The sequence below is a fragment of the Pelodiscus sinensis genome, chromosome 22, assembly GCF_052426305.1.
Source record: "Pelodiscus sinensis isolate ZL-2025 chromosome 22, ASM5242630v1, whole genome shotgun sequence".
In the NCBI taxonomy this organism is placed as follows: Eukaryota; Metazoa; Chordata; order Testudines; family Trionychidae; genus Pelodiscus; species Pelodiscus sinensis.
In genome coordinates this window covers 22,026,473-22,037,525 of record NC_143073.1, presented here as the reverse complement: position 1 = coordinate 22,037,525, position 11,053 = coordinate 22,026,473, and the positions used below count along the sequence as shown (strand labels likewise).

The 11,053-nt window shown below is 49.6% G+C and overlaps 1 protein-coding gene across 1 annotated transcript; it reads right to left on the bottom strand.

Annotated features, from left to right (window-relative positions):
• Positions 1 to 4,829: 4,829 nt before the first annotated feature.
• Positions 4,830 to 5,195, bottom strand: LOC149521853 (free fatty acid receptor 3-like). Its single transcript, XM_089772737.1, has one exon. It carries the CDS (start codon positions 5,193 to 5,195, stop codon positions 4,830 to 4,832), a length of 366 nt encoding a protein of 121 aa, XP_089628863.1.
• Between the last annotated feature and the right edge of the window lie 5,858 nt (positions 5,196 to 11,053).

The following is an 11,053-nucleotide window of genomic DNA, read 5'->3' as shown; positions in this document are numbered from 1 at the left end:
ATTCTAGTGTCTCAACAAGGCCCACTGCCCTCTCGAGGTGCAGGGAAGGACAGAAGATGTGACCCCGGCATAAGAAGATTATGGGGGGACATGAGAGCAGTTTTCAGGTATCTAAAAGGGTGTCACAAGGAGGAGGGAGAAAACTTGTTCATCTTGGCCTCTGGGGATAGAACAAGAAGCAATGGGCTTCTGCAGCAAGGGAGGTTTAGGTTGGACATTAGGAAAAAGTTCCTGTCAGGGTGGTCAAACACTGGAATAAATTGCCCAGGGAGGTTGTGGAATCTCCATCTCTGGAGATATTTAAGAGCAGGTTAGATAAATGTCTATCAGGGATGGTCTAGACAGTATTTGGTCCTGCCATGAGGGCAGGGGACTGGACTCGATGACCTCTCGAGGTCCCTTCCAGTCCTAGTGTTCTATGATTCTATGACAAGTGCAGGATCGCTTGCTGCTGCAGAGGCTGGGACAAGCAACACTCTGCGGGGCAAGCAGAGGGGCGGTCCCATTTGGGGAGTCACGGTGTCGATTCCTCAGTCTTGTCCTCACTGCCCTTACTGTCCACTTCCCTGCAGCAAGTCAAGCAGGGGAGATGGCACTGGGCCATGAGGGTGCTGTGGAATCCATCTTGTAAAATAGCTGCCATTTCATGTAGGCAAGAAGGTCACGTAGTTTGAAAGTGTGAGAAAGTGAAACATTTTATCATAAAAGAAAATTTAATCATGCTAAAAGTTTTCCCAGTAACAAGCATGTGCAGAGTGATAGTTTGTTATGTAGCGCTACTATAAGAGGAATTATAGTTGTATTCTAAGGTAGAACTAGGTGTAGGATCCTAATGAAGTAAAGAATAACTTCAATTGAAGTCTGATCAGAAGCGCCAGGTGTCTCAGAGCAGCGCCACTTCACAGAGATCAGGGGAATTGGAAGTGCCAGGTAGTTTAAACTAGCACCACTTCAAGAGAATTAAGTGCCTGGTGTCTTTGGGCAACGCCACTTCACAGAAACCCATGTGAACCGGACAATAACGAGAGATGCATCTAAATGTGGAAACTATAGGGGAAAAAAGGGGGGGAAAGGAGAAAAAAAATTTTGTGTGTGGAAAATGATGAGTATGAATGCAATGAGTGAAGTATGAATGCCACTGCCCAGGTCTGAGGCTTAATCTGATTCTACCCGTACCAGGCCTCTCCCATGAGGGAATTCTGAAAGCAAGAGGGGTCAGCTGAACCTCAAGATCTAGAGGATATGTGAGGGAGTGACGACTCCCCTTATTTCATGAGCTGCTGATAAGGTCTGACGCTCTAGGCCCAGCAGACCCCTTCTTTGGAGTGTGTGGAGTTAGTTTCCTATAAGCCGCTGAACGGACAGAGCGTGAACAGGATACTCCCCTGGGTGACTAAAATAGGTGGGGTCAGCCTAAGCATACCCCCACGCCGCTGAAAGGCACGCCTGCATACTACATGTACGTGCATCATGGTCCAAGGACCTGTAAGCTTTTGACAGTTTGACAGAGAAGGATGTAATCAAGTGGGGAACTGAGAAAGGAAAGTGGAAACACCAAGAAAATACTAATAACATTCTTAAAAAACCCCTCGCATTAAAAGAGGAAGAATTAAAGCCCTGAGGGATGAGATTGAAGCTCAGAAAAGCAAAAATCCTCCCTGCAGTGAGAAATGTAACTCACAAGCAGCAGCACCTTTACTGGCAATGAAATACCTTGGGGAAGGAAGTGGGTAGTGTTTTGTCAGAATTATGTGGGGAGTTTCAATTATAACTTTGATAATAGAGCTGGTGCTGTACCGGTGCTTCCAAAGTAAATTAAAAACCCTGAAACTATTATATTTAACCTGGCGGGTTAGAGAACCCTCAAGTCAAGAGAAAGGAACTGTAGGGGTAAACTGAGGCAGTCCATGGTGTCTTTCTGAGAACTGACAACTCAAATCCTAAATTTGAGATAGGCTTGGGAACACAGCCCAAACAGTTAAACTTGACCCTGGTTTCCCTGGCAACCGCATTCCAACTGGGCCTTATCAGAGTAGCTAGTCCCATAACAAAATCCGGCTCCTAGCAATAATTTTGCTGCCTTTCCTGCATCCCCCCACAGGAGATTTATTTATTTTACTGTTGTAGATCTTTGTTCAGCCCTTACAAGATCCTGACAGGGTGCCCGATGCAACTACCGCCAGCGCCCCACTGACCCTTGTCCAGATGGACATTCACTTAATGGATACCGTGCTTAATTACTGCCAGGCATTAATGAAATGTGTTAGGTCTCTTTACAGGCAGTCCCCAACTTACGCGGATCCGACTTATGTCGGATCCGCACTTACAAACGGGGATTTTCTCGCCCCGGAGCTCACGGGCGGCGGGTCGCCACCCGTGTTCTCCGGGGTGAGAAAAGTTTTTCCCAGTCTCTCTGGTCTGCTGGGGGGGTCCAGCAAAGCTTCTGGACCCCCCCCCCCCGCAGACCAGGGACACCCGAGCAAAGCCGCCTGCCCTGGTCTGCAGGGAGACGGGGAGCAAGCCTTGGAGCACACCCGCAGCGGGACAGCCCAAGCGCGCCCGGGCTGTTCCGCTGCGGGCGTGTCCGCGGCTTTGCTCCCCACCTCCCTGGTCTGCAGGGAGATGGGGTGCAAAGCCTCGGAGCACGCCAGCAGTGGGACAGCCGCGGCGCGCCTGGACTGTCCCGCTGCCCGCGTGCTCTGCAGCTTTGCTCCGGGTCTCCCAGGTCAGCAGACCAGGGAGACGGAGCAAAGCCGTGGAGGACTTGGGCGGTCCCGCCACCCCCATCTCCCTGGTCTGCTGGGGGGGGGAGTGCAGATAGTGCCCCCCCCAGCAGACCAGGCTTTTCTTGCCTACACCTGGGGTAGAGCAGCTGGGGGCTGCCGGGTTGGTCCCGCAGCGCCGCTCCGGACCAACCGGGCAGCACCCCAGCTGCTCTGCCCCAGGCGTCCTGATTCAGCCGCTGCTGGTCAGTTTCAGCAGCGGCTGAATCAGGACGCCTGGGGCAGAGCAGCTGGGGTGCCGGGTTGCTCCAGTAGCGCGGAGGCGCCGCGCTACTGGAGCAACCCAGCAGCACCCCAGCTGCTCTGCCCCAGGCGTCCCCAAGTCAGCCGCTGCTGAAACTGACCAGCGGCTGACTACAGGAAGCCCGAGGCAGAGTTGCTCTGCCCCAGGCTTCCTGGAATCAGCCGCTGATCAGTTTCAGCAGCAGCTGACTTGGGGATGCCTGGGTTTCTTAAGTTGAATCTGTATGTAAGTCAGAACTGGCATCCAGATTCAGCCGCAGTTGAAACTGATCAGTTTCAGCAGTGGCTGACGCCAGTTCCGACTTACATACAGATTCAACTTAAGAACAAACCTACAGTCCCTATCTTGTACGTAACCCGGGGACTGCCTGTATTCCCAGGTAAAGGAAGCGTTTCCCAAGGACCCTGAGCAACTTTGTCACCCGTTAGAACCACGAGCCTGGATCTACATAAAAGTCCATCAGCGAAAGACCATTCTAGCCTCACACTGGAAAGGCCCTTACCAAGTTTTGCTAACCACCAACTCCACAGTGAAGTGCCTGTCTGGGCCCATGCTTCTCACGCAAAAAGACCCTTCCACCTCGAGATGAGTCTACCCCGACTACTGATAAATCTCTCTTCTTCTGGTCCGCTTTCCCTCCTGCTGGACAGCAAGAGTTAAGTACAAGAGGAAGTGCTGGCAACCTCTCCCTTGTACACTAACAGAATTACCATGCATTCGATATCTGCCAGAAGAACCAAAATATTACAGGACGATGTGCTGGTAACCTCTCCCCTGCACTATACTAAACCACGACTGTTTCAGGAAAGGAGAAGGAGTGTCTGTTCCTCTGAAGCCCAGAGATTTCTGACTACGAAAGGATATTAAGAACTGACCTTGGTGAAAGAAGCAAAGTATTGTATATTGGCAAGGAGAAACTTGTGGGAGTAGTTTGGGTTTCTTCCAGGATCTGGACTCTGTGCTTATGGATAGATACCATCAGCATGTATTGCCCTCCCTAATTGGTTTTTAGATTTAATTAGCCCTTAGATTCCAAATAACCTTTAATTGGATTACCTTAGTACTTGACTGCTTCCAAAATTTGCTTTCACTCCTACCAGAAAATCTCTGAATTACAAGATCAAATTTATATACCCTACAATATTTACCAAATTGAGGAACAGGCTTTCCATACGGTCTATAGAACATCTCTCTTGTGTATTCATTATGATTTGTTGTGTTATGTTACTAACATTATAAAACAGCCCCATCATAAAATTATTAGGGATATTCATGATTTTATTGCTTTTGCTTATTTTAGAATAGTTGTATATTGCTGTAATTTTACTAATGTATTATGCATAGTTTATGTTAGTTCATTAGCTGTTGTATGAGAAAAACTGAACAGTGTGTAATGGGAAAACAAGTGTACCAAATGCTGTTGAAGTATGAAGAGAAACAGAAGGAATACAAGGATGTTGTAAATGGTATGATGGCAATTGAAATGTAACCATGAAATGGGAAGTAATGTTGTCTTTAAAGGACAAAAGGGGGGAATTGTGGAATCCAACTTGTAAAATAGCTGCCGTTTCATGTAGGCGAGAAGGTCACATAGTTTGAAAGTGTGAGAAAGTGAAACATTTTATCATAAAATAAAATGTAATCAAGCTGAAAGTTTGCCCAGTAACAAGCCTGCAAAGAGTGATAGTTTGTTATGTAGCTCCTACTATAAGAGGAATTGTAGTTGTATTCTAAGGTAGAACACACTTTGATGGGTTCTCGCTATGCTGCAGCATTTCTAAATAAACTACTCTCCGTACCTTTTACTGAGTGTGAGGCTTGTACTTGATGGGGAAGGCTGCCCCCAAGTAGCGCTCAACGCTGATAGCCATGAGGAAGAGGGAGCTGATGTAGATGCTGCTGTAGTAGATGAAGCTGGTGAGTGGGCAGAGGGAAGGCGGCAAGCGCCATTCCATGCCGGAGGCGGCTTCCAGCATCTTGAAGGGGAGGAAGATGAGGAGCAAGATGTCGGAGACGGTGAGGTTGAGCAGAAGGATGTCGACAGGGGCGGGTTTCTGTCGGACCTTCACCAGGAAGGTGTAGAAGGCCAGGAGGTTGGACGGGAGGCTGATCATGAAGGTGACGATGTAGACGGTGAGAACCAGCGGGATGGAAATGTCCATGCACATTTTCTTGGCTCCTAGAAAAGCAATGGGCTTGTCAGCTGCTGTAGGAACCCAGAAGTTCTGGCTCCAATCCCCCCTGCTCCAAACCTCTTCATCCCTCTCCTTTCTGTGGCTCTCGATACCCCAGAGCAACACCCGGTCACCCGTCTTCCCCACTGCCACCTCACTATGTTACGTGTCATAGAAAACCTGCCGGGTCAGAGAGCCTGTGAGAGGGGATGTCAGGCGCAAACCCGTCGTTCTGTCCCTGCATCCTTCCTGGGCACAGTGGATAAGATTTGCTGTGCGGTTGTCAGCGAGACTGACCTGAGTCCTTCCCACGGCCACAGGGGCATTCTCTGGCCAGTCGTCAGCAGGAGGCGTAGTTACAATCAAGGGATTCACAATTCAGTGACAGGTCCCCCGCCCCTCACAATGGATTCACTGACCCAGCAAAGCCCATCGGGACACGTCTGGGCAAGTGTCTCCAAAACACACGGGCTAAGGGTATCAAAGAAGGGGACAGAGGCCACATGGCTTGGCCTTTGCCTCTCACTCACCTACACTGCAAGCTACAAGGATGCTGAGGAGAGATCTTCAACAGGGGAGACCGGCCTAGGTTTGGAGGGAGAAATCTGGGTATTATAATCTGTAATGTCCAGTCGGGGCAGTGGCAGATTTAGAATATGTGGGACCCTGATCAGGTTAATTCCCACCAGCACCCAGCCAAGAAAAAGAGCAATCTCTCTTATCTCCCTCCCCCCTTTTTCATTCCTGTTTTCTTTATCCTCCTCCTGTGTGACAAGTCATAGGAAGTACAGGAAAATGAAGGGAGGTGCTTCTATTGGTTTTGTGGTCTAACTTTTGTTTCATGGACCACCTGAGAACTGTCCAGGCCCGGCCTCGGTGGACCTCGTCATGGTGTTTCCAGATGTCGTTTGTACCATCGCCTAGCTATTGGAAAGTGCTTTGGAGAAGGGCACTTTATAAAAACAGCCCTAATGCCTTTTCTCAGGCCATCTGGGTGGAGTTCTCACAGTGTCTGAGACCTTCTGGCCCAGCTGAATGCATGAATTTGCATAAGGCTCAGGTGGAAAGGGGTCACAAGAAAAAGGATGGAGGCTGTGCATCGACCGTGTGTTACTTTCCACAGCTTGCTCAGTCACAATCAGCCTGGCAGACCACAGGCAGGAGAACGGTCTCAGGAGGGAGAAGTGTTAGATCCAAGTCACATTCTCCGATCTCTTGTTGGGGCCGAATCCTGCTCTCCGTGCAGTCAGAAGGAGCCGTGCTATCGAGTTCAATGGGAACAGGCTTAGACTTTGGAGGGGAAAGACCAAACTAGCTCTGGTGCTTATGCAGCCATTGGACCTTTGTCCACTGCAAGGGAGGAACCAGTAATCAATGAGGCTGGAAGAGCCTCTGTTCAGTATCCAACCCATTCCCACTGCCGCCAGCCCATTGCTACCCCACCTTGCCCCTCCTGTGTGGGGCTCATTCCCCGCCCAGTGCCAACACACTGTACCCCCTCTGCTGTCTGGTAGTTGAAGGCTGCTGTCTTATCTCTCCTCCTCCTCCTTTGAGGACTAAGGAAGGCAAGACCCCTCAGCCTCTCCTCATAGGTCATGTCCTCCTGTGCACTTTCAAATGAGAGGGCCATCCTAGAGGAGGAACCCAGGGTCCTAAGAGTCCTAATTTCCTGCTCTAACCACTAGACCCTGCTGCCCTGCCAGCAGTTGGCTAGAACCCCAGAGTCCTGAATCTCTATCCTGCTCTTTTAACTACTGGACTCCACTCATCTGCTACAGCTGGGGCTGGAAACCCATGTCAGCTGAGACAGCAATAACCCTTTTGCTTTGTTGCTTCTTTGTCTTTTGCATAAGCAAGACTGAGCTGTGCACCCAGGCTGGGGCACACTGGTAAAGGCAAACACACACCCACTGGCGCTAGGATCAGAGCCCAGGACTCCTTGCTCCCCATCCTCAGCTTGAACTAGGATGCTCTATTTGTCCCTGCGAGATGGTACGGCAGCCTGGCTTGTCCAGCTTCTATGGGCCAGTGAGAGAACCCAGAATCATCTCTCATGCCTGCTCTAACCTCTAGACCACACTCCTCCCCTGGGGCCAGGGATAGAACTGCAGCTCCTACACACCCAGTACTGCCCTCTTACCATTAACCCACACTGCCCTCCATATGAGCCATGGTCCAGGCAGTCAGTGAGCCCATCCTCACCTTCTCCCCACTGCCAGAGCACTGGGATCCTGAAGTGGGGCTGGAACCCAGGAGTCCAGCCTGGGTTGTATCAGGGAAGAGCTGCTCTCTTGCGAGCCAACTGGGCAGTGAATTCTCTGCAGCCCAGATGGCTGGTTATATTGGGTCCGTGGCTGCACCCCAGGAATCCTACTGGCCCCTCTCTTCAGAAATTTACACAGAGATTGAAGGACGCAATCATCACTTCCTCCTGTCTCCCATGAAGTGTGAGCAGGCATGTCCAGAACAGGGCCTGGTGTGCCCCCAGCGGCCCGCTGCACCTTTCTGGAGCCAGGACTCCTGGGTTCTGTGCCCAGCTCTGAGAGAGAAGTGGAGTCCAGTGGGAGAGAGAGATAGGCTGCCTGGAGCCCTTCTTCTGGTGTGGGAGGGGATCTAGCAGTGCAACCCCAAGACGCTGAGCTGGGTTTTGGGCTGTTTCTTTGGTCTCTCAGGCTGCAGCATCTCTCCAAAGCATGATATTGAATCAACAGGCAAATCCGAGTGCGTATTTCTTAGCCTCCTGCAATGAGGTTTACCACCTAATTCGATTTAGGTTTTAAATCGGAAGCCCGTTTCACTGCTGCATGTAGACGCGGGCAGTTACTTCGGGCTAGTCAATTTCTAAAATGGCGCCCAGCAGGGAAGATGCAAATCAAGCATGGGATATTTAAATCCCGGGCTTGATTTGCAATTCCAAATGCCTACATTTGCAGCCCTAGTTCGAATTAGGCTGCAAGTGTAGACCATCAGTAAAAAAACTGGTTATGAGAGCGTTCTAACATCTTGAGGAACATAATGACTAGAATCAATCTGTTAAATTCACTATGAATATTTCCTTTGTTTAATAAATGAATTTTAGATGCAAAATATATTTGGATACTTTTGTTGTGTGTCCTTCACATTTAAGGTAGTTTTATTTCATACAAAAATTAAATGCTGGTTTAAATTGAATTTCCGTCCAGATAGAAGTAGATGCAAATCGTATGTTTTTTAAAAGGTAGTCACTACTTAGGAAATAATAAATGGGGTAAAAACTGTCTCTTAAGTGTTCCTATTATACACCATTTTGTAATAGAATAAAAATGTAAAAATTAAGAATCTGATTACATGTACATAAGAACATAAGTTACAGAATTATTTGGGCATTTATTTAGTTGGTAGCTGTACTGAGTGTATTCTCCTGGGTAGTAAACAGAAGCACCAGATTTGGCATAAAGGTTATATTTAGTTGTAAATCAATATGTTTTAATGGTTGCTAATCAAAAAGACTCAACCATCCTTTAGGAAAATATTTTAAAATCATAATTTAAATGATTAATTGCTCATTTCAACAAAGGTTTTCTGCTTGCCAGTTTAAATCATGATTAAAATTAGAGATTTAAATCAAAGCTATTTAAATCAATCCACCCTGCTTCACAGGCTGTTTGGTCCATCCCTGAAGGAGAAAGCCCAGGGCTGCGCTCATGGAATAAGTCCTAGGCTAGTGGAGTTTTGTTGTCTGGTGCCTGTCTTCTTCTGGACAGTTGAGATGGGGAGTTGAAACAAAACTTCTCTTAATCCCTTTGAACTGTTTCATTGTATAGTGAGGCTGATTCTTGTCCATGAACACCAGGAGTTGGACAGCTTATGTGTTGGGGTTGGAGTCTGAGTGATTATAAGGCTTCTAATAATAAAATCCCTTTGCAGAGTGAGGAGAGGGACGGGGACTCCAGCACTAGGTGATGTGAACAGCTGCATGCTTTGGAAGTCTTTAGCTGTCTTGCTGTGGATGAACCTGCCCTCCCATTGTCCTCATGTGGGGAGTCCCTGGCACTGTCCTAGGAGATGAAAATGCCCCAGGGTTTGGGCTCCCCCCAGAGTGCACACCCCATACCCCAGGAAGCTGCACAAGATGCATTTGCACATGCGCCCCCAGCAAGCTATGCAAGCTACATTTGCTCACGCATCCTCCATAGACAAAAAAAAAAGAGGGGTAACAAAATATTTTTTGCTTAGGGCGGCAAAAAACCTAGAGCTGGCCCTGCCCCAATACACACACAAGGCCTTGTCTTGGGCAGGGAGGAATGAGCCCCTAGAATGCAGACTCTTTCCCCACCCCCAGCCAGGTCTCTTGCAGGACTCTGGGTTTGGCTGCGACTCCCTCCCTCCCCTTTCCCAGGGTAGCTGGATGAAATCCTAGTGGCATAGGCGTAATAGCATCAGTGCTGTGAAACAAAGCTGAGGTGCTGGGTACCTGCCACTGGGGCGTGGGCAGGGACGGATGGACATTAATTCGGGCCTGCCAGGGGCTGGCTCACCTGTCCTTCCAGAGGGAAGGTAGGATTTGGGCCAGGGTGTGTATCACTGCAGGGTACACACTTGGCATCTCTGGCCCCACCCTACAGTCTTTGGCCATGCCAGCCCTTAGCTCAGCAGGCTTGGCTCCCAGCCCCTGCTCTAATGACTCGACTCACTCCCCTGGGAGAGCTGGGGAAGAGAACCAGGTATCTTGGCTCCAGCCTCCCTGCTCTACCCCACTAGATTCCCAGCAAAGCCGATGAATCCTGCCTTCCCCATAGGCACAGTGGCCCTATTTCCCTCTGCTGAATACGGGACACCAGGTAAAATTCAAGTGAATTCAACAGCTATTTGTATTGCACCACTCTGATTGACATTCCAATTAACATCCAGCTGGCTGAGCAGAAAGCAGGTGTGTGGCTTGTGTCTTTTCATTTACCTTTTCTCTCTAGTGCAGGGGTCTCCAACCTTTTGAACCACAAGATCACTTTTTCAATGTAAGTGCAATGTAAGATCAACCTCAAACCCAAATACCCTCACCCCGCTTTTTTCCTGCTCCTTCTTAGAGGCCCTGTTCCTGCTCCACCCTTCTCCAAGGCCTGCTCACTCCATGCCCCATCCTCACGCACATTCAGCAGGCCGGGCTGGGGGATTGGAGTGCAGGCTCTGGTTTTCGGCCAAGGAGTTTGGAGGATTGAGGTCCAGGAGGGGTTTCAGGGTGCAAGCTCTGGGAAGGAGTTTAGGTGCAGGTGTCCTCAAGTCCGGGGCAGGAGGTTGGGTGTAGAAGAAGGTTCAGGGCTGGGACAGGGGTTCAGGAAGCAGGTTCTGGCCGGGCACCATTTAATTGAGGTGGCTTCCTGGTAATGGAGCAGTGGGGTTCAGGCAGGCTCACTCCTGCCCTGACCCTGCACCACTCCTGAAAGCAACTGGCATGTACAGCAGTGGCTCCATGCCCCTCGTCTACAGGCCTTCAGCCTGCAGCTTCTACTGGACATGTGTCTCCGCTATTGATCAATGGGAGCTACAGGAGTGCTGTCTGCACAGGGCCGGCCCACAACATTTTGGCAACTGACACGGGGAGCTCAAATGATGCCCCCATACCCGCCTCACTGCACCAACAGCAGACACAATTTTCTACACTCTGGGTCCGAGTGGCACCTCCCCCATAGTCTGGCACCTGAGGCGGTCAGACCTGTGTCTGCAGGCAAGGACAGCATGTGGAGATGCCCTGCTCTGCCTCTCTCATGGGCTGCAGGGACATGCCAGCCACTTCCAGGAACAGCGATTACCATACGGATAACGACTCCACCCATGACAGGTTAGGATTTGAGAACTCATTACTCAAAGAATTACAT

Excerpts from the sequence above, each read along its gene's own strand:
- LOC149521853 (XM_089772737.1), bottom strand. The coding sequence starts at position 5,195 with ATGTGCATGGACATTTCCATCCCGCTGGTTCTCACCGTCTACATCGTC.